Source organism: Podarcis filfolensis (assembly GCF_964270895.1).
Source record: "Podarcis filfolensis genome assembly, chromosome: 5".
NCBI lineage: Eukaryota > Metazoa > Chordata > Lepidosauria > Squamata > Lacertidae > Podarcis > Podarcis filfolensis.
This window is the reverse complement of record NC_139608.1, coordinates 95,991,044-96,012,475: the sequence shown is the minus strand read 5'-3', so window position 1 is coordinate 96,012,475 and position 21,432 is coordinate 95,991,044. Positions and strand designations below refer to the sequence as shown.

At 42.8% G+C, this 21,432-nt stretch overlaps 1 protein-coding gene across 3 annotated transcripts in view; it reads left to right on the top strand.

Annotated features, from left to right (window-relative positions):
- Positions 1-21,432, top strand: part of PACSIN2 (protein kinase C and casein kinase substrate in neurons 2) — a 52,902-nt gene that overhangs the window by 24,893 nt on the left and 6,577 nt on the right. For all 3 annotated transcript variants that reach the window (XM_083615819.1, XM_083615818.1, XM_083615817.1), the window contains exons 3-8: positions 7,305-7,461; positions 8,441-8,676; positions 9,759-9,914; positions 11,080-11,255; positions 13,787-13,907; positions 16,855-16,976. In XM_083615819.1, coding sequence (XP_083471945.1) covers positions 7,305-7,461; positions 8,441-8,676; positions 9,759-9,914; positions 11,080-11,255; positions 13,787-13,907; positions 16,855-16,976 — 968 coding nt within the window. The remainder of the gene's footprint in view (positions 1-7,304; positions 7,462-8,440; positions 8,677-9,758; positions 9,915-11,079; positions 11,256-13,786; positions 13,908-16,854; positions 16,977-21,432) is intronic.

Here is a 21,432-nt window from a genome sequence, read left to right as displayed (position 1 = left end):
CTAGAATTTGTCAATAACTTTGCTATTGTAGGAATTATGCAGCCTTTAAATATCAGAAGCAAGTCTTTTTATTTACTTATTACATAAAAATTATATACTGCAGGATTGTAAAATACCGAAAAGCCATTTACAAAAATATAAAAACTTTTTGAAAGTTACTGAAGTGTGTTCATGGTTGCATTTTTATCTCTGACTTGCATTTACAGTACTTTTCTGTGTTATAAAATGAGGGTTTTTTACTCAAAATTAAAGTTAAACATGGGGGGTGGTCTTATACATGGGTAGTGCAGAGGGGGGACGGGCGATTGGTTGCAGCCGTGAACAGGATCTTGTGATTGGGTGGGTGAATGGTGTCTGCTGCAAGGGCTGCTTTGTCAGTGGGTGAGTTATTTGCAGTTAGTTGCGGATGCGTAAATGGCTGCTTTGGATTTCTGCAACTGGGCATTCCCCCCCAAAAAACAACTCTTGTCAATCCTTCCCGAAAAAAGCTCAACAACTCAACAGTCTCCCCCCAAAAAGCTCGACAACTCTGTGCCATCTCCCCCCATTTTCTTTAAATGGGGGGAGATTGGGACTGTGATCTACTCACAGAATGAAAAACTGGCAGTGATCTACCCCTCTTGAAATGGTGCGCAGATAAAGGAAAGAGGAAGGGGCGGAGCTGAATGCTCCTTTTGCCCCGCGGACGAAAATGAGCCCGCGACTGACTTCTAACAACCGCGGGTCGGCCTGTCGATCGCGGTCGACCTGTTGGACATCCCTGCTTTAAATTTAGTCCCCCAAATTAGGGGGCGTCTTATATACGGGGGTGTGTTACACGCAGAAAAGTATGGTAGTTTGGCTACAGTATTTAATTACCTTCTGCCTCCCCTGCCCCACACTCTCCAAGGCCATACAAGTTAATTTCCTGTGAAGTTCCCATGAAACCTGCCTGCAGTTTGTGGAAGTTTAATCCAGGAACCACCTTCATGGTTTATAGGCGGCTCCCATTGCACTTTGAACTTAAGTGTGGCTTACATAAAGATGCCACAGGTCACCAGTGAATCTTAGCAATACAATATAAGATTTAGTAGATACCGAGTAAATAGAATTAGGGATTTGACTGTTGTGTGCATGAGGATAGTGCTAAAAGCAGATTGTTTACAATGGACCAAAAGGCCTAAAGGGTTTCCCCTTCTGAAAGCATCAGGTGATACTGTTCCGTATGAGCTGTGCCAGTTGCAAACGTCACTTATGATGTACCCCGTATTAAGTGGAAATACTTGCCAGTGTATTGCCAGAAGGGAATGGACAAGGACATGGTGTTCGTCTTGAGTTTGGCGAGACAACAGCTTCATTTGTAAGTGAGAATATTTGGCAGATGTATTTGTACGCTAAGAGGACTTCAAATTTCACTCCTGTAGGGAGTCTCCTGTGATTCGTGGCTGCTTCTCTCCTATTCTAAGTGGCATTGCCAATGCAGAAACTACAAGGGCTCAGAATACCTTTTAGTAGCAGTGAGAGTCTAAGCTTCACTTTCCTGCCCCTTTGAGGGTTGCCAACTGAAAAAACATTTGTATGAATTTCTTTGCCAGAAACGCCATGTCAAACCATGTCTTAGTGCAAACTAGCAAATGTGCAGGCTCCTGAGCAGGAGATTGTGGCAGCTTTGCTCCTACAATCATTTTGCTGCTGTGCTATGTTAAGCCACAAGCCTGGGTTTGGACGACACACTAAGCCGAACCATAGCAGCGTGCCTAAGGGCATGCTGCCTGAGGGCAGCTCTTAACTTTTCTGTGGCTTTAGAGGCAGGTCTGCATGGCGGGTGGGTGGGGAAGGAACTGGATGGGGTGAGAGACCCTAAGGGGGTTGTTGCTGTGACTTTCAAATCTCGCAGAATGAAGCTGTGATAACCCCAGAGTCTTGTCCTCTGCTAGCTGCAATGAACTGGTTGACTAGGTGGACTCTGGGGAAGTGGTGCAGCAGCCTGGAGGCTCTCAGGAAGCCGCAATAAGCCTCCCCAGAGTAGTCCTATTTGGCTCCTAGGTGACTGGCAGTTAGAAACAAGCAGTGCTTTCATTCCCAGATCAGTCCTCACAATTCTGCTGCCCACCCCATACACCCTTGGAGCTGATGCCTGTGCTCTTGCATGAGGAAAGGACAGCGGACAAACCCTTATTCAGGACAGGGTAATAATAATAATAATAATAATAATAATAATAATAATAATAATAATAATAATTTATACCCTGCCCATCTGGCTGGGTTTCCCCAGCCACTCTGGGCGGCTTCCAACAAAATATTAAAATACAGTAGTCCAAACATTAAAAGCTTCCCTAAACAGGGCTGTCTTCAAATGTCTTCTAAAAGTCTGGTACTTATTGTTCTCTTTGACATCTGGGGGGGGGGGGGGCGTTCCACAGGGCAGGTGCCACTCTGCCCTCTGCCTGGTTCCCTGTAACTTGGCTTCTCGCAAGGAGGGAACCACCAGAAGGCTCTCGGAGCTGGACCTCAGTGTCCAGGCTGAACGATGGGGGTGGAGACGCTCCTTCAGGTATACTGGGCCGAGGCCATTTAGGGCTTTAAAGGTCAGCACCAACACTTTGAATTGTGCTCGGAAACGTACTGGGACCCAGTGTAGGTCTTTCAAGACCTGTGTTAGGTGGTCTCGGCGGCTGCCCCCAGTCACCAGTCTAGCTGCCGCATTCTGGATTAGTTGTAAGTTTCCGGGTCACCTTCAAAGGTAACCCCACATAGAGCGCATTGCAGTATTCCAAGCGAGAGATAATCAGAGCATGCACCACTCTGGCAAGGCAGTCCATGGGCAGAAAGGGTCTCAGCCTGTGTACCAGGTGGAGCTGGTAAATAAGCAGCTATCCTATCTTTAAAAGACATCTGAAAGCAGCCCTGTTTAGGGAAGCTTTTAATATTTAATGCTGTATTGTTCTTAACACTTGATTGGGAGCTGCCCAGAGTGTCTGGGAAAACTCAGCCAGATGGGCAGGGTATAAATAAATTATTATTATTATTATTATTATTATTATTATTATTATTATTATTATTTTAAAAAGGCAGTGTTGGCTCTATGGAACAGCCTTGATTTTTAAGATCTTTCTTACAGACTGTGCTCTAGGCTCTGTCTTATATGAAAAATATGCTGCTGGTTACAAATAAGGCCAGCAACACTTCAACGTTCCTAGCTAGCTCAATTGTTCATCTGAATGTAACTGTTTGATGATGATGATGATGATGATGATGATTTTACAAAATTACAGAACTCTGGTAAGTATGTCAAGTTCTAGGTGTGTAAGGGAATTGGATTTGGTCCTCAATAGGAAACACAAATAAAATATTATTAGGAAAGGCTCACTTTCGCCACGGCTTTAAGAGGCCTCATTGAGGCATTGGGACATTGCTGCTGCTGCACCGTGAGTGTGGGGGAAGGCCGCTCCCTCCTCAGGCTATTTCCATCTGGCCTAGGGGGCGGGACCCAGGCTCACCTCTGTGACAGCTTTAAGGACACTGGTGCTGCTGCAGCAAATGTTAAAGATGTTTTTATATATTTTAAGGGGTTTTAAAGGTGTTTTTATTGTTTATTCTGTTGTACCACCGTGAATGGTGGTTTTTATCTATGTATTTTTGTTTGTTCCGTTTTGTTTTGGTTTGGGGTTCGATATTAAGTGGGGTGGGGATTGGTTTTGTTTGGGTATAATTGTTTTGGTTGTTTTGTTTTTCTATTCTGTAAATGGAGGCAAGTATGAGGCTTGGGATTGCTACCGTGGAGGGGCGAGGGAGGTATGGCGGTGGGGGCAGATGTTATAGGCGAAGGGGATCGAGATACGGATATGCTCGTACCCCTTCCAATCTGCGCCCCATCCCGAGGGACGAGGGTAGGGTGAGCAAGGATTACTCACCTCCGTCACTGGTGTTGTGCAATGCCAGGTCTATAGGCAACAAAACCGCCACCCTGCGAGATTTCTTTACCTCGCAGGGTGTCGATCTGGCTTGTGTGACGGAGACCTGGGTGCGCGAAGGGGAAACTGTTACCTTACGAGAGATGGCGCCCCCGGGTTTCTCCGTCCTCCACCAGTCACGGACTGTGGGCCGGGGGGGAGGGGTGGCATTATTAATCCGGGAAGATTGTTCTTTCAGGGCTCTACCATCGCCACTGATCCCCGGCATTGAATGTGTTGGCCTAGTGTGGGGCTCTGAGGTGAGCTTGGCTGTCTGGCTGGTGTACCGGCCACCTAGCGCACCAGCAGCCACCCTGTCAGGCCTGCTGGAGGCGGTGGCTGGCTGGGCCTTGGAGTTCCCTAACCTATTGGTATTGGGGGACTTCAACATCCATGCTGATGCCACTCCCTCCTCACAGGCTCTGGACCTGGTGTCTTCCATGGCAACACTAGGGCTCTCCCAGTTTGTTTCGGGCCCCACACATCAAGCAGGCCACACGCTGGATTTGATCTTTGGCGCCGGTATAGATGTGATCATGTCTCCTTTGATGAAAGTGCCATGGTCTGATCACTACGCTCTGAAAGCCAGGATTGACTTTCCACCCCCACCCTGCTTAGGTGGCGAGCCGATTTGGGCTCGCCTGCAGAGGCTGATGGACCCTGATAGATTCCGTCAAGCCTTGCGGGACCTTGCTCCCCCTGGCGACTCATTGACTGAGCTTGTTGAGGGCTGGAATACCCAGCTCCTGGCAGCCATCGATGAGATCGCACCTAAGCGCCCTCTGCGACCCCACAGAAACCGGGCTCCCTGGTTTACCGAGGAGCTTCGGAAAATGAAGCGGGATCTCAGACGGCTAGAGCGAGTATGGCGGGGTGCTCGTGACGGAGCCTCAAGAACATCTTATAGGGTTTTTATGAAAACCTATGAGATGGCAGTGAAGGCCGCTAAGAAGTCTTACTTCTCGGCCTCCATTGCATCCGCTAGCTCTCGCCCGGCGCAATTATTTAGTATAATTAGGTCTTTAACGTCCCTTGAAGGACAGCCAAATTTAAATAACAATCTGACACATAGCTGTGAGGCATTTGCGAGCTTTTTTGCGGAGAAGGTCCTGTTGCTCCGCCATGACCTTCCTGCCAATTTGGATACAATAAATGAACTGGAGGCCCCTCGACTGTCCTCGGGTCCAGTATTGGACCACTTTGACCGGATATCTCCAGCCGATGTGGACAGACTCCTCCAAGCTGGAAAGCCCACCACCTGTCCTCTTGACCCGTGCCCGTCATGGCTGATTAGAGCGTGTCCAGATGAGGTGCGGGCCCCCCTGGGGGATATCATCAATTTGTCCCTTGGCACCGGGATATTCCCAGGGGAACTGAAGGAGGCAGTGGTGCGTCCGCTCTTAAAGAAAACATCATTAGATCCCTTAGATCTGTCCAATTACCGCCCGGTTTCGAATCTTCCATTCCTGGGTAAGGTGATTGAGAGAGCGGTTGCTGAACAGCTTGGTAGGTTTCTGGATGAAACATCGGCTCTCGATCCATTCCAGTCCGGCTTCCGCGCTGGTCATGGGACCGAGACGGCTCTGGTCGCCCTAACAGATGATCTCCGCAGGCAGCTGGATCAAGGTGGGTCAGGGCTGCTGATTCTTCTAGACCTGTCAGCAGCCTTCGACATGGTCGATCACGAACTCCTAGACCACCGCCTTGCCGACGTGGGGATCCAGGGCACAGTCCTCCAATGGCTGCGCTCGTTTCTCTCTGGTCGGGGACAGAGGGTGGCGCTTGGGGGGGAATTGTCATCGCGCCACTCCTTGGTGTGTGGAGTGCCTCAGGGTGCGATTCTCTCCCCGATGCTTTTTAACATCTTTATGCGCCCCCTCGCCCAGCTTGTTCGGAGTTTTGGGCTGGGTTGCCATCAGTATGCCGATGACACCCAACTCTATCTGTTGATGGATGGCCATCCTGACTCGGCCCCAGACACACTGACCAGATGCCTGGAAGCTGTGGCTGGATGGCTACGTGGGAGCCGGTTGAAGTTAAATCCTTCGAAGACAGAGGTCCTCTGGCTGGGACGGGACGATATGGGATTGAGGGGGCAACTCCCATCTCTTGCGGGGGTGCAGTTAGTGCCAGCACCATCCGTTAAGAGTTTGGGTGTAATCTTCGATACCTCCCTCTCTATGGAGGCGCAGATTACAGCTATAACAAAGGCGGCATTTTTTCATCTCCGCCAAGCTAAGCAGTTGGCTCCTTATCTCTCTCGCCCTGACCTAGCCACTGTGATCCATGCGACGGTCACCTCCAGACTGGATTATTGTAACTCGCTCTACGTGGGGCTGCCCTTGAGACTGACCCAGAAACTCCAGCGGGTGCAGAATGCCGCGGCGAGACTCCTTATGGGGTCTTCGCTGCGAGACCACATTCATCCGGTGCTATATCAGCTGCACTGGCTCCCGGTGGAGTACAGGATCAGGTTTAAGGTGCTGGTTTTAACCTTTAAAGCCCTATACGGCCTAGGACCCTCGTACCTACGGGACCGCCTCTCCTGGTATGCCCCACAAAGAAACCTACGGTCTGCAAATAAAAACATCCTGAAGGTCCCAGGCCTCAGAGAGGTTAGGCTGGCCTCAACTAGAGCCAGGGCCTTCTCGGCTGCGGCTCCAATCTGGTGGAACGCTCTGTCACAAGAGACTAGGGCCCTGCGGGACCTGACATCTTTCCGCAGGGCCTGCAAGACAGAGTTGTTCCACCAGGCCTTTGGTCAGGGCGCAGCCTGACTCCCTCCTCTGGTAACCTGCACAGAGTTTTGCTTAATGGTTGCCATCAACTTGATTTTAATTAATTTTTATAGTGAAATATTTTTAGAATGTTGTTGTATTTGATTGTTTGATTATTTGAATGTTGTTAGCCGCCCTGAGCCCGGCTTCGGCTGGGGAGGGCGGGATATAAATAATTTTTTTTTTTTTTAATTATTATTATTATTATTATTATTATGGTACTTTAAGCTGGCTTTCTTAATTGATACCAGGTGTTACTTAGATAAGAAAATGCCTACCTTTTTAACACATCAAGTGCAGCAAGATTGCTTATAGCTAAAAATTGGAATTCTTTCAAATCTTGACTCCTTGGTGCATACCAAATGTATTTAGGAAATATTTCACTGTATTCAGAATTATGGTCATTTAATAGTATTTGATTACTTGTGATTGGCATTGCAAACTGATTTTCAGTACAAGTTTCATTTTTGTAATTAACCTAAGAATAGTTGTCACGTTTCTAGGAACAGAAAAACAATTGGCTTCCATTTTAAATAAGAGGTTGGATTTGTTGCCGTTGATGTGTTTATATAAATGTTTCTGTCTCTCTTTTTAGGTTGGAAACTATAAGCGGACAGTGAAACGCATTGATGATGGTCATAGACTTTGCAGTGATCTGATGAACTGCATTCATGAGCGTGCAAGGATAGAAAAGGGCTATGCACAGCAGCTCACTGAATGGGCGAAAAGGTGGAGACAACTTGTAGAAAAGGGTAAAGGGAACTTTTGTCTATTTTGCATGTTTATGTTTTCTGTATCGATGGCAGTGTGCAAGTCTACTTAATTACTTAGGAGATATTAGCGGGTTAGTAGGAAGCACTGAAAAAAGTGCAGTAACCCTGGATACCATCCTTTTTCAAAATGTCAGTGTGTAGCTGTTTGTCCAGATTTCAAAATCTACCTAACTTTTTTTTAACACAAGCGATTTGGTAATTTACTTGAGTCTAGCTATCCTTAATTAAATTAGCCCTCTATTTTAAAAAGGTGAAATAATAGAACCCAACAAGTTATGAAAAACACAAATATAGGTCCTGGACTTGATTTCTAAGAAGGTTTAAGAGAGAAAAATAGAGTGAATGCAGGTTCAATCATAATGGGTACCTAAAAATATATACCTGTTATATCCTTGGAACAAAGGGTTCCCTGATTCAGGGATCGATAATTAAAGAGTATTTAAGTTTATCTAACCAGTGTTATGGCGTTGCTGCTTAATACCAGGTTGGTGTTATAGGATTTGTCATACAGGGTTTGATCCTGATTGAAAGAACTGACCTAGCCTGTGTTACTGAAATCTTGGTGGGTGATCTAGAAGGCATTGACCATCCTCCTGCCTTTCAGCCTCTTTGCATGGTCTCAGATGGTGTGTTAAGGACCCCCTGGCTTGTTCTGGGGAACCACAATAGACACACTAGGTGTTGTCAGGCCTCTGTATGTTCACAGTAAACCATTAACTGCTTTATTGTGAAGTGAATGTAGTCACTATAGTCCAGGCTTCCTCAACCTCGGCCCTCCAGATGTTTTTGGCCTACAACTCCCATGATCCCTAGCTAGCAGGACCAATGTTCAGGGGTGGTGGGAATTGTAGTCTCAAAGCATCCGGAGGGCCGAGGTTGAGGAAGCCTCCCTTAAAAACTCAGGATAGTGTGAGAAAAATGACTTCATTTGCTGCTTTTTCCCCATCTTTGTGATCAGGGCCCCAGTATGGTACCGTTGAAAAGGCTTGGCATGCATTTATGTCTGAGGCCGAAAAGGTGAGTGAACTACACATAGAAGTAAAAAGTGCCCTAATGAATGAAGACTTCGAAAAGATAAAGAACTGGCAGAAGGAGGCATTTCACAAGCAAATAATGGGTGGATTTAAGGAAACCAAAGAAGCTGAAGATGGATTTAGGAAAGCTCAGAAACCATGGGCCAAAAAGCTAAAAGAGGTAAGTGATTGTTATGTACTGGGTGTTCCATGCAACTTTGTCCACTATTCCACCTCTCCGTGCTCTTGTATCCATGCTGCATTGGGTGCTTTCACATAGAACCATAGAATTAAAGTGTTGGAAGGGACCCCAAGGGTCATCTAGTCCAACCCCCTGCAATGCAGGAATCTCAGCTAAAGCATCCAGGACAGATGACCATTCAACCTGTGCTTAAAAACCTCCAGTGATGGAGAGTCTGCCACCTTCTGAGAGAGCCCACTCCACTGTTGATCATGTCCCCTCCTTGCTTTCTGGTCTTTGAAGCAGAGAGACACAGTAGGCTTGACTGTTGATCTCTTTCTAGGAAGAACTGAATGTTGCAGAAGGACATCCTTGCATCCAGTTCTCCCTCTATTTTCCTCTTTTCCCCTGCCCATAGTGTGCTGTTTCTTGATTGGAGAATGCAGCAGGGCCCTGTACCTTCTTCAAGAATCGCTTCTTTCCTCCTGGTGAGAGCGAAAGTCAGTAATGGAGTAATGTTGCAGCAGTTGGCTCCACTGCTGTTTTTCTCACTCTCTAGGAAAATTGCGGCCAGTGCTCATTTCCCTCTGGTCTTAAAGCCACAGAGAGCCAAACATGTGCTTAAGTCCTTGACTACAAGTTTTTGTTGTATCTGTAGATTGGAAGTCTCATTTCCGTCTTGCATGAGCCAACAATTCTCCGTTGTTTCTGTGCTGCGGGGATGCTTGGAGGGTATCTGCTCACATATGCTTTCCCCCTGCAAACATATATACTGCCTTTTGGGTATCCAGGGACAGGGCCAGTGGCTACCTCATGATGGACCAGTAACAGGGCTGTGTTAACTACACAAGGACCTCTTCACATGTGTAATGTGGGAAAGGGTATTTATTTGGCTCACTGTACACAAAAGTATGCAATCACTGTACTTTTCAGCAATATAATGATCCAGTTATCTAAAGATATTTTGATACCTCCTTGAGTCCTACAACAATATTTCCCCTCCCTCAAACTTTCTAATCTATGGTGGGTGCTTATAGTGATGCTGTACAAAGATGAAATTATTGTTAAAACATGTCACTTAGGTCGAAGCTGCTAAGAAAGCATATCATGTAGCCTGCAAGGAAGAAAAGCTGGCCGTATCCAGAGAGACTAATAGCAAAGCTGACCCAGCCCTGAATCCAGAACAGCTGAAGAAACTGCAGGACAAAGTTGATAAAAGTAAACAGGATGTGCTTAAGGTAAACTGTGTGTTACTCTGAACATGGGACGTTGCAAGCATTTCTTCCAGGTGGAAAAATGGAAATACTACTAGGTATAAGTGATCCCAGCACAAGCGTAAAAAATTGTCACCTTCTGTCTCATCTTATTAGTATCCTTATTCTATTCAAATTAGGGTATTTGGAGCATACATGTGCACACTTTCACTCTCACTTTGCTGTTCCATTGTATGAGGTGTTCTTCTCTTCCTGTTGCATTCTAGATAATGCCAGTGGCATTTTTTGTGTGTGAATGAACTACGTATTGCACGTCTGAGAGTGCTCCAACAGTTCTTTGGTGAGAGAGCCCCAGCAGAGATTTGAAAGCACAGAACATGCAGCAAAGGAAAGCATGGAAATAGATAGTCTGTTAGACCTTTCAAATTCCCCCTTCTAAGTTGCTTCCAAAGTTACCCACTTCCATTAGCATAGAAAAAGACCACATGTTAAACATGGCTTACACTCTGCAAAGGAAAGAGCAGCAAGAAAAGACTTAGAAACACAAAGATAGTCGGTTCACATGGTGGAAAGAGAATGATGATACAGGATGAAGGGCTATAGATACTTTATCACACAGCCAGAGACTGTGCTAATCGGACACGGGTGGTGCTGTGGGTTAAACCACAGAGTCTAGGACTTGCCGATCAGAAGGTCGGTGGTTTGAATCCCCATGACAGGGTGAGCTCCCGTTGCTCAGTCCCAGCTCCTGCCAACCTAGCAGTTCGAAAGCACGTCAAAATGCAAGTAGATAAATAGGTACCGCTCCGGCGGGAAGGTAAATTGCGTTTCCGTGCACTGCTCTGGTTTGCCAGAAGCGGCTTAGTCATGCTGGCCACATGACCCGGAAACTGTACGCCGGCTCCCTCAGCCAATAAAGCGAGATGAGCGCCGCAACCCCAGAGTCGGCCATGACTGGACCTAATTGTCAGGGGTCCCTTTACTAATGGGAGACAGGTTGCCAAACTTGAGCCAGGATATCTTAGTGGCATCCACCTGTAGACCTAACCTTAGCTTAGCTCTTTCGGGTCACCTGTGAGCAATCCAGTGCAGCAAGGTTAGTCTTGCCTGTGCCATAGCCAGCTTGGTCAGACCAAGTTCCCCAATTAGCTGATCTGATTTGGATTTGTTTGTTTGTTTTGTCTTTAAGACGAGAGAAAAGTATGAAAAGGCTCTGAAAGACCTGGACAATGCCACACCTCAATATATGGAAAACATGGAGCAGGTTTTTGAGCAGTGCCAGCAGTTTGAGGAAAGACGTATCCGTTTCTTCCGAGAAGTGTTGTTGGAAGTTCAGAAACATCTTGACTTGTCTACTGTTCCAGGGTAAATGTGTAAGATGAAAGCCATTGCATCCCAAAGTTGTATTCGTGTGAAACAGTAAAACAGTAAATTATGCTAGCATCGTTCACGATTTAAAGAATATAGAATTGGGGTGACATAACCTATATCTAAACATTTTTCTGTTGAATTTACTGACTTCTGAAGAGGGCTTTAGGAAGACACTAACCTTGTTGTGATTTTCACAAGCTAGTGATTGTGACTGGCTTCATTTTAAAAGCTACCAGTGATTTTTCTCTTAGTGTTTTATTTAGAGAGATCTTAGTTGATTTGGTTAAATCTGCATAAATTTGATTTGGTTAAATCTGCATAAATTTGAAGATTCAATAAGAAAAAAAAAAGTTTTCTTAGGAAGCATGCACCGTCATGGGTGTAACCCTCCTTTGTGAAAGAGAAGGAGCTTCCAAAAAGGGCTCACCCGCCCGTAGTTTTGTTAGCACTTTTTGAAAGAAACCATGATGTTGACAAGCTGGGAACAGAATGGAAAATATTAATGTGATTTATTTTAGTTTAGAGTGTTAATACTAACAGGCTTATTAAATAATAAATAATAAAACAGAAATAAATACAATAATGATAAATAGTATTAAATACATATGCTTTATAACATTATGATGATGGTTTACCCCAAATTTTATCCTCATAACATTCCCCAAAGGTTTGTTTGTTTGTTTGTTTATTACCCCACCCTTCACCCCAAGGTCCAAGAATGAGTTACAGTAGTTTATTTATAGAATATTAAGATCGGTTTTAAACAAATACAACCCAAAGGTGAATCCCCTGTGTGGGAGATATAGGTAGACAGAGTATTTTATTAAAGTACCTTTACTAAAGTAATTAAAATAATTTTAAAACTTAAGCATGGTGATGTTCTAAAGGCTTTTAATAGATCAGTTAGATGGTTGTAAAGATCAACTTGAGTGAGTTTATGATAATGGGAGGGTAGAGCAGGCATAGGCAAACTCAGCCCTCCAGATGTTTTGGGACTACAACTCCCATCATCCCTAGCTAACAGGACCAGTGGTCAGGGATTATGGGAATTGTAGTCCCAAAACATCTGGAGGGCCGAGTTTGCCTATGCCTGGGGTAGAGGGTATTTCCTCTAAAAAAAATCCAACTCCTCCTGCCGTCAGCCTCTTTCTGTCTTCATGATTGTTAGTGGTGAAGTACTGGCTGCAAAACGGAATAATTCCATATAGCTTCTAACACGCTTAGACACAGCACTAATCTTTCCAGGAAGGAAAAACCAATTGTATGATAGTGTTATATACAACCTACCCTATCCCCAAAGACAGGTAGTTAAAGAAATTAAACTCTTAAATACCGTATTTTTCGCCCTATAGGACACACTTTTCCCCCTCCAAAAATGAAGGGGAAATGTGTGTGCGTCCTATGGGGCGAATGCAGGCTTCGCGCAGCTCTCCGCAAAGCTCGGGAGCCCGGCGCTGGGCTCCCACGGCTTGCGGAGAGTTTCCTGCATGCTGAAGCCTGGGCGCGTTTAGCTCAGCGCACCCAGACTTCATGCAGCTCTCTGCAAGCCGCGGGAGCCAGGCGCCGGGCTCCCACAGCTTGCGGAGAGTTGCCTGTTCTGGGGGCTGGGGTCGGGGGTAGCTCGGGCTTTTCCTTTATTTCCCCCCCAAAAAACTAGGTGCGCTTTATGGGATGGTGTGTCCTATAGGGCGAAAAATACGGTACTTATAAATACAGTTGGTCACTGAAAGATGCCCTTGCTCACACCCAGCTTCAAAGCGTTTTTTCCAAATATTATTGATCAGCTGCTTATACACCTCTAGAAAATATGTTTAACAGCTAAAACACATGACCAGATTTTTTTTTTTGCTTATTATTACTTGATTAAACTATGAAGTTAACTTCTTATTTTTAGGATTTTTCTCCCCCTCAGTTATCAGACTAAAGTGGATGCAGGTATGTTGCTAGACTCAGTTTTATCACTGAAGTGTGCAGTGCAGTAGTGCAAGCACTGACCCAATCCCCTTGTTAGTAAAAAAAACCAGCCTGTGTGTTAAACATTTGTCAAATGTTTCTCTTTGCTAGTTCGTATTTAAGTAGTAATACCAAATAGTAAGTCTGTTGGTGCTACAGTGAAATGCCTAGTAGATGTGCAGATCTAATAACAGAATTCACCTTGTCCTTGGGAAATACTCTCACAATAAAGTTTGCACAAATTTTACAGTTGATCTGGTTTGTGTTTTTCATCCAGATTGACTAATATGGGTTGAAGCAACAAAGCTTTCTCTCTTTTAGCTGATGATGAATATGTTTAACTGCACATAAAAGGTTAATATTTTTTGCTAAAACAGTGGTATGAAAATATTCATCAGCTGTTTATAGATCTGATTAAAAAGGTATTACTCCTCTTTCTATCTACTACATGTCTGTATTGTACCGAACTTCAAGCAGACGTTATGTAATAATACCTAGGCAAAACATTGTATAGCTGAAACTTTTCTGATTTGCTCATTGCAACTTCTAAATCAGCATGTATTACTTAACAGCTATAAAAATATCTATCGTGAATTGGAGCAGAACATCAAAGCAGCAGACACTGTTGAAGATCTGAGATGGTTTAGAGCTAATCATGGTCCAGGCATGTCCATGAACTGGCCCCAGTTTGAGGTAAGGACTTGATCTTCTCTTGCAGCCTTTTCCTGGTGGGACCACAAAATGGTGCTGCAGCCTTTTCTCTTGCAGCCTTTTCCTGGTGGGACCACAAAATGGTGCTGCCATGCCCCCCCTCAATGGGGGAAAAGGCACCTCCATCTGCCCCGGCTTCCACACTCTCACAGAGGGAAGCTTTTGGTGACTCCTCTCTTTGGAATGGATGGGAGGAGGGTGGCTGTCATCCAGGGAGATGTGGGTATGTTGAAGGAGGCATGTTCAGTGGAAGAGAGGCTATGCTAGTGCAAAGAGGAACTGAGTAAGAATAGTAATGTTGAAATAATAATTACTGGACATTTGCCAGGTACCATAGAAGGGACTGGTGGGCAAAAGGAAACCACTGTTGTAACGTTTCTGTATTCAGAATTAACCAGCAGTTTTATGGTTCAGGTTGTGACTTAGCCAGTTGAGAGATTCTCCTTCGGAATCTTGATCATGTTTGGCTCATGTTCCTATTTGGAAGAATACACTAGGAATGAAATAAGTGAAATATTATCCTCATGTTGCTGTTTTGTTTTAAAGAGGTGTGAAATCTATGTCCTTTTTAAATGGCTTCCAATACAAATGCATTATAGCATTCAGTGTAAGCTAAACCAAATCTTTTTACCAAAGACCCTATGTGAAAAAAGCATATAAGAAATCAAAGTGCTGCCATGTGCTATCAGGATAATATTAGCAAATTATTACTGCCTTGGTAATGTTTTTTCATTGTGAGCTAGAATATGCAAATAGCAATTTAACATTGCTTTATGCTAATTTTTTTAAAAGACTGTTGTAGGAAGGTTATGTAGTTGCAGATATTTACATTTCTGGCAAGAGAACTATGGATTTATCTTGCCTGGACTCAACCACAATTGCACTTTAAAAATTCCATTTTGAAATTATTATAATTTATTACCCACCTTTGCCCTAAGGCCCCAGGGCGGGTTACAAAAGTAAACCAATGTTTAAAACATTATTTAAAATTAGCTGGATTGATAAAATACTCTTCAGTATTTCTAGTATTCTTCTTCCTGTTGGAATAAAGCTGGAAAATGCATTTAAACTTAAGGCTTCAATCTTTTGCACACTTACCCAGAGTAAACTCCACTGAATACAATCAGGCCTACTTCTGAGTAAACACTCAGAAGTAAATTATACTAATATATGTTCTGTATGTATTCTGTGTTGGGTATGCAATTGTGAAGCACTATCCAAAATGGAAATTACATGTTACAGATGTGATGTTATAGCTTGTTTTCCCATCGGTTCTACTGTTCTAATTTGTTTGCATTTAAATTTTTTGCTTTAAACTCTAAGCTGGAAGATTCTTCTTTTTTTTAATGAATGTCAGGCTTTAAAATGCTTAAAATAAAATGCTGTCCTAACAAATATTGTTTGTTTATTTTTCATGCAACAAGGAGGAAGTAAGTTTTTCCCCAGATTTACTTACAGCTAATTCTATAACTCAGACTGCCTAAATGGTCATGAAAACATGTCAAATGACATGATCTATTTGTACAATTTTCAGCTTTTTTATGAATGGTTACTTCCTGTGTATGTAATTTTCTTTGCTACTTAGAAACAATTTTCAGTTAAGGAATTTTAATTTTGTCCAAGGATTTAAGAAATAATTTGAATTAAGGTAGTTTGGAGGAAGCAACAGCTGTGAGATCAAAGCTTTTCCAGAAGCTAGAGTTTTTGTTGAGAAAGTAAACCAGAAAGCTAGGTTAGCTCATATTTAATTATATACTGCCTTTCTGCCAAGGCACCCAGAAAAGGTGTCCCAGAGTGGGGAGGTGTGGAGAGGGATGAAAAGTAAGGCAGCACTGATTCAGAGAAGGCTGCATAGTGGAGCTTTGGCATTTAGTGTGAGGAAAGAGGGACGCGCAGCGGTAGAAGCTGGAAAGCTGCAAGCCCTTTTGAGCGGGGTTTACCATTGCAAAGTGCTGCACAGATACACTGATGATCAGAAAACAGTGGGTTAGATCTTCGCTTCCTTCTGCTCTGTCTGAAACAGAGAATTGCTAGTGTCAGGATAAGATCCAAGAGGTTGAAAGGGAAGACTTTCCTTGACCACAGTGAGGCTTTACTATTTGGTGACAACTGAGTGTAGGGATGCAGAAAATCCACCCAAAGCTGGAAGTCTAGTCAGACTATATTTATCCCAGCCAAACCCTCTGAAATTGCTTAAAATTCAGAAGTACAAAAATGGACTGGGAATTTGAAAAGCTGATTGAGCAGAGTGCCTTCTCGCACTCTGGATTCATCTGATTTCAGGCATTTAACATCAGCTATAGTTTAGGAAACAAGGGCTCTCCAAAGAGTGAAGTAGTCCTGAAATGACCATTTCCAGGTGAACCTTAACAGAAGGATTTCCTTAAGGTGGTTTATTATGCTACAGTGCTGCTTATAAGGGCTCTTAAACTTTACTCTCCATAGCCAATTGGGCAGCAATACAGTGTTGCCTTGACTGAACTGGGAAAAGAAGGAAGATTAAGCTTCAGCAATTCCAGGGAATCCCAAGCCACAGTATAGAGTGGGACATTAAAAAGCTTGTGTCAGCGGGAACATGGGGCAAAGGCATTTTGTCCTTGTTTGCTAGATTTTGCCAGTTTATGTTCCCTGACAATGAATATCTGCAGGCTAAGGTTGACAGGGTGCTTGTTGTTGTTCTTTTTATACCACCCTTCACCCAAAGATCACAGGGTGGTTTACAATATAAAAACTCAAAAATACATACCATAATAACAAGCAAAAGCAATAACCCCCTCAGTTATTATTAGCTATAATACAGATATGAATGACTTAAGACTAGAATCAGGGTTAAGACACACAAAGGGCACTGCCCCTTTGACCCAAGAATGGGGGTTGGTCTCTGGAAATAAGCTGATGCAAAACGCCTTTTCTCACTTACATTTTCTAGGACTGGTCAGCTGATCTGAATCGCACTCTTAGTAGAAGAGAGAAGAAGAAAGCTGCAGATGGGGTAACTCTGACGGGGATTAGCCAGACAGAACCAGTTCCACAGCACAACAAAAACAGCAGGTACATGATCATGAGCCCATTATCTTTTACCACTAATTGCTAAGTATCAAATGGTCCTATTTTGGATTATACTGGAAATATGTAGTTTTGGAAAATGAGGCTCTATTCAGACCTATTTCCACATAAGGAGCGATTGGGAGTGGGCTTGAGCTGACATGTTTATTCCTGGGCCCCTCTCCTGCTCCTTTACTATGTGAAGAAGTGAATGACTGACTGAACTGGGAGCTGTTGCAGTAGATTGAATATGGGATTTTTATTGACCCTGGAAGGTTGATATCTTGAAAACATCTCTAACTTCCCAGAGCCAGGAAGTCACCACATTCTGGAAAACATGCTTTTTCTGGTTTGTTTGAAACGTGGGTAGGAGAGCCAGAACCCTACTCTCAGCAGTCTCTTGCTAAAGTTGGGTTGGAATTAATGTCCCATCAGAACTGTAGAGAAGCAGGCATACATTCATTTAAAATCTGAGTAAATAAATAGGACTTGTTTTGGCAGTCAGTTTGTCAACCAAACTAAACAGCGGAGTCTTAAAATTTTTGATTAGATTCCAGAATAAGGCAAATAAGTAGTAATCTGTGGAAAAGAACAGACTTGCAACAAATCGATTCAACATTTGGCCTTGTTGAAAACAGATGGAGGTAAGTTTTATATTGAGTCAGAGCAGTAGCTAGCAGGAAGTTGTATGCCCTGACAAAATACATTCCCATGCTCAAAAGCTGGGTCCTCCTTCTACAGGTCTGTTTAATTGGAGATCCTAGTATCTTAATGCATATAGTTTACAAAGCTGTAATCCAGGGATAGAGAACCTCAGGCCTGGGGCCATCTGGCCCTCAAGCTGCTCCCCTGGCCACATCCCTTAATAGCTGTGCTTTGTGCCCAACTTGGATGTTCTGGCCTGCCTGACATGTGTCATTGAAGGCCATTAATGCCTCTTGCTTGCCTGGATGGACAAGGTGAATGTGGAAACCTTTACTCTGGTATGGCTGGAATGTAACCTACTGTACAAAGGTAAGCGTTACATGCATTGCCTGTGGGTCCTGGAAGGTAGTCCATGAAGAAACTGAGCACTGGTGTTGAAACAAGCTCCCCACCCCTTCTATAGTCTCCTTAGTGCCTATACATAAGACCTGTTATGAGAAATTTGGCGTTGGTCATTCACTTGTGAAATTGCTTAGAACTAGGTATAGCTGCGGAATAACACAAGCTTTAAAGAACTTTTAGTACAGCTTTGAAAGGTAGCATCTGTTCCTGGGATTTGTTGTTCTGGGATTTTTGCAGTTAAAGTTTGACCAGCTGAGGTAATAGATAGGGAGTAGTGAATCTATTATTTTTTTTTAGCTCAAGGGTTGTGTTTCTTCATAAGCAGTCTTCATGGGGGGGGGGTGGCATGTGGCACTCTAGGCTATGTTGCAGTTACACATCAGGTTTCTGCAGACAAAGGGTTTAGCACATTTCAAGGGCACATTCTGGCCAAGCAAAAGTTCTCAAGGAGGCCCAGAGCTGTGCTGGCGGTGAGGGATGTGAAATGGGGAAAGGGCAAGGTAAAAGGGCCCAGAGTGCCACCTCGGAGTTTTGCGTTTCGATAATGTTTTATGTCTGCTCCACACAATGATTTTCTAATAGTATGATTCAAAAACCCTCTGTGCATTCTGACCTTATCATACCACAGGTAGGCGTGCCACCCGAATCTGTTGTCAAATCCCCCCAAATTCAATATATCTGAATTATCTAAGGTTATCCATCCTCTCAACCAACAAAAACACGCCACCTCGTAGTAAATTTTTAGATCTGGCAGGGAAAAACCGCCTCTTTCTTTTGCATCTGTCAATATTTTATATTTAATTCTTGGCTTTTTTCCCTGCCAGATAAATTTGGACAATCTTCTTTGCCATACGTTAAATTGTTTTGTTCCACTGATAACCAGAATTGTCTGCAATAAAAACAACAGTCTTGGTAACACATTAATTTTGATAGCTGAGATTCTACCCATCATTGATAATTTCATTCTCGTCCATATCTCCAGATCTCTCTTCACTTCATTCCACACCTTTTCATAGTTGTCTTCAAAGAGGTTTATGTTCTTAGATGTGAGCCAGACTCCTAGGTATTTTAACTTTTTTTCTATCGACATACCTGTCTTTTGTTCTCCTATTTCTTTACTGTCCAAATTTTTAGTTAATATTTTTGTCTTATTTTTGTTGAGCTTAAAGCCTGCTAATTGCCCATACTCTTCAATCTTTTTCAAAGCTTCTATTGCACTGGACATAGGTTGTTCTAAAGTCAAAACAACGTCATCAGCAAAGACCTTATACTTAAATTCTTTTGAGGCTACACCAATCCCCTTTATTTCTTTTGTTGCTTCTATTTTCTTCAACAGGACCTCTAGTATTGTTATAAATAACAATGGCGATAGCGGGCACCCCTGTCTGGTTCCCTTTGTTTTCTCAATTTTGTCTGTGAGGTTATTATTAATTATCAATTTAGCATATTGTTCCGAATAAATAGCCTGAATACCATTTAACATTTTTTCACTGATACTCCATAAATTCTAAATTTCTTTTCATAAAATGCCAAGACACATTATCGAATGCCTTTTCAGTGTCCAGAAACATTAGGGCGTCTTGTTTGTCTCTCCTGGAGTCCAGATATTCCATTATATAAATTATATTTCTAACATTGTCCTTCATCTGTCTACCAGATAGAAACCCAGTTTGGTTCTTTCCAATCTCCTCTCCCAATACATCTTTAAGTCTATTTGCCAATATATTGACGAATAATTTGTAATTATTTAGGAGTGAGATTGGCTTATAATTTTTCACCTGCCTTAAGTCCGTGTCTTGTTTGGGAATTAGCGTAATATGGGCTTCTTTCCAAGTCTCCGGAATTTTGTTCCCCATTAAAATGTTATTCATTACCTCCATTAACGGAACTGACAGTTGTTCCACGCATTTCTTATAGTAGTTGGCTGTCAAGCCATCGGGTCCTGGTGCCTTTCCTATTATTTATTGTTTTATTGCTACTTTTACTTCATCCACAGTAATAATGGAATTGAGTTCGTTCTTTTTGTCATTGGTAATTTTCTGCAACCTGTTCTTTTCCAGAAATTCTTCTATTTTTTCCTCATCTTCTTTTTCTTTTTTATATAATTGTTTATAGAATCTTTCAAAATTCTTCCTTATTTCTCCTGGATTTTCTATTGTTTTCCCTTCCACTATTAGTTTTGATATCGTATTCTGCTTTTGTCTCTTCTTTAGTTGCCAGGCTAACAATTTTCCTGGTTTATTTGCTAACTTGAAGCTTCTCTGGTTTAAAAATTTAACTTTCCATTCGATCTCTTGTTTATCAATATCAAGAATTGTGTCTGCAACATTTTTATGATTTGTTTAGCTTGGCTATCTTTTGGACTAGTTGCTAATTTCTTTTCATTACATATTATCTGTTTTAACAACTCTTCTTTTTTCTTCTCTCTCATTCTCTTTTGAATTTAATTCTGCTGTATCCAAAATCCTCTTATTATAGCCTTTGAGGCATCCCATACCACATTAATGTCCACTCCTTTATTTAAATTAAACTCAAGAGTTAAATCTTTCAGTGTCTTTTGTGCTTTTCCCAATATTATCTGGTTATCTAGCAACCCCTTGTTCAGTCTCCACCTAAATGAAGTCTCCTCCTTAACTTTCAACTCCAGTGTTGTCGCATTGTGATCTGACATAGTTTTTGGAAGAATTTCAGATTTTATTATTCTCGTTGCCAAATCTCTGGAAGCCCATATATAATCAATCAGACCAGCACTCTAATTTGGTTCTGAGAAGTAGCTATCGTATTTTTCGCTCTATAAGACACACTTTTTCCTCATAAAAAGTAAGGGGAAATGTGTGTGCGTCTTATGGAGCGAATGCAGGCTGTGCAGCTATCCCAGAAGCCAGAACAGTGAGAGGGATCGCTGTGCAGTGCTCCCTCTTGCTGTTCTAGCTTCTGGGATTCAGAATATTTTTTTTCTTGTTTTCCTCCTCCAAAAACTAGGTGCGTCTTATGGTCTGGTGCGTCTTATAGAGCGAAAAAATATGGTGCCTTGTTTCTGAAGTGGGTGTTTTAATCTCTATGTGTCTATTAAATCATTATTTTCCACCAAAGTGAAAAATGTTTTGGGCAGTTTCGTTACTTTTTCCTTTCCGTTCTATCCATCTCTGGGGAAACTACCCCATTAAAGTCTCCCATTATTAATATTGTTTGATCCATAAAATCAAACAGCTTCTCCTCTAGTTCTTTGTAAAAGTCCGCTTTTTTGTCATTCGGTGCATAGATTCCCACCATAATTAAATTTTCCCGTTGTGCTACCATTTCCACTGCTATTATCCTTCCGTTATCATCCTTAAAAATCTGACGAGATTCATATTTTTCCTTTATATATAAGGCCACCCCTCTTTCTTTACTGTCATCTGCTGAAATATATTCC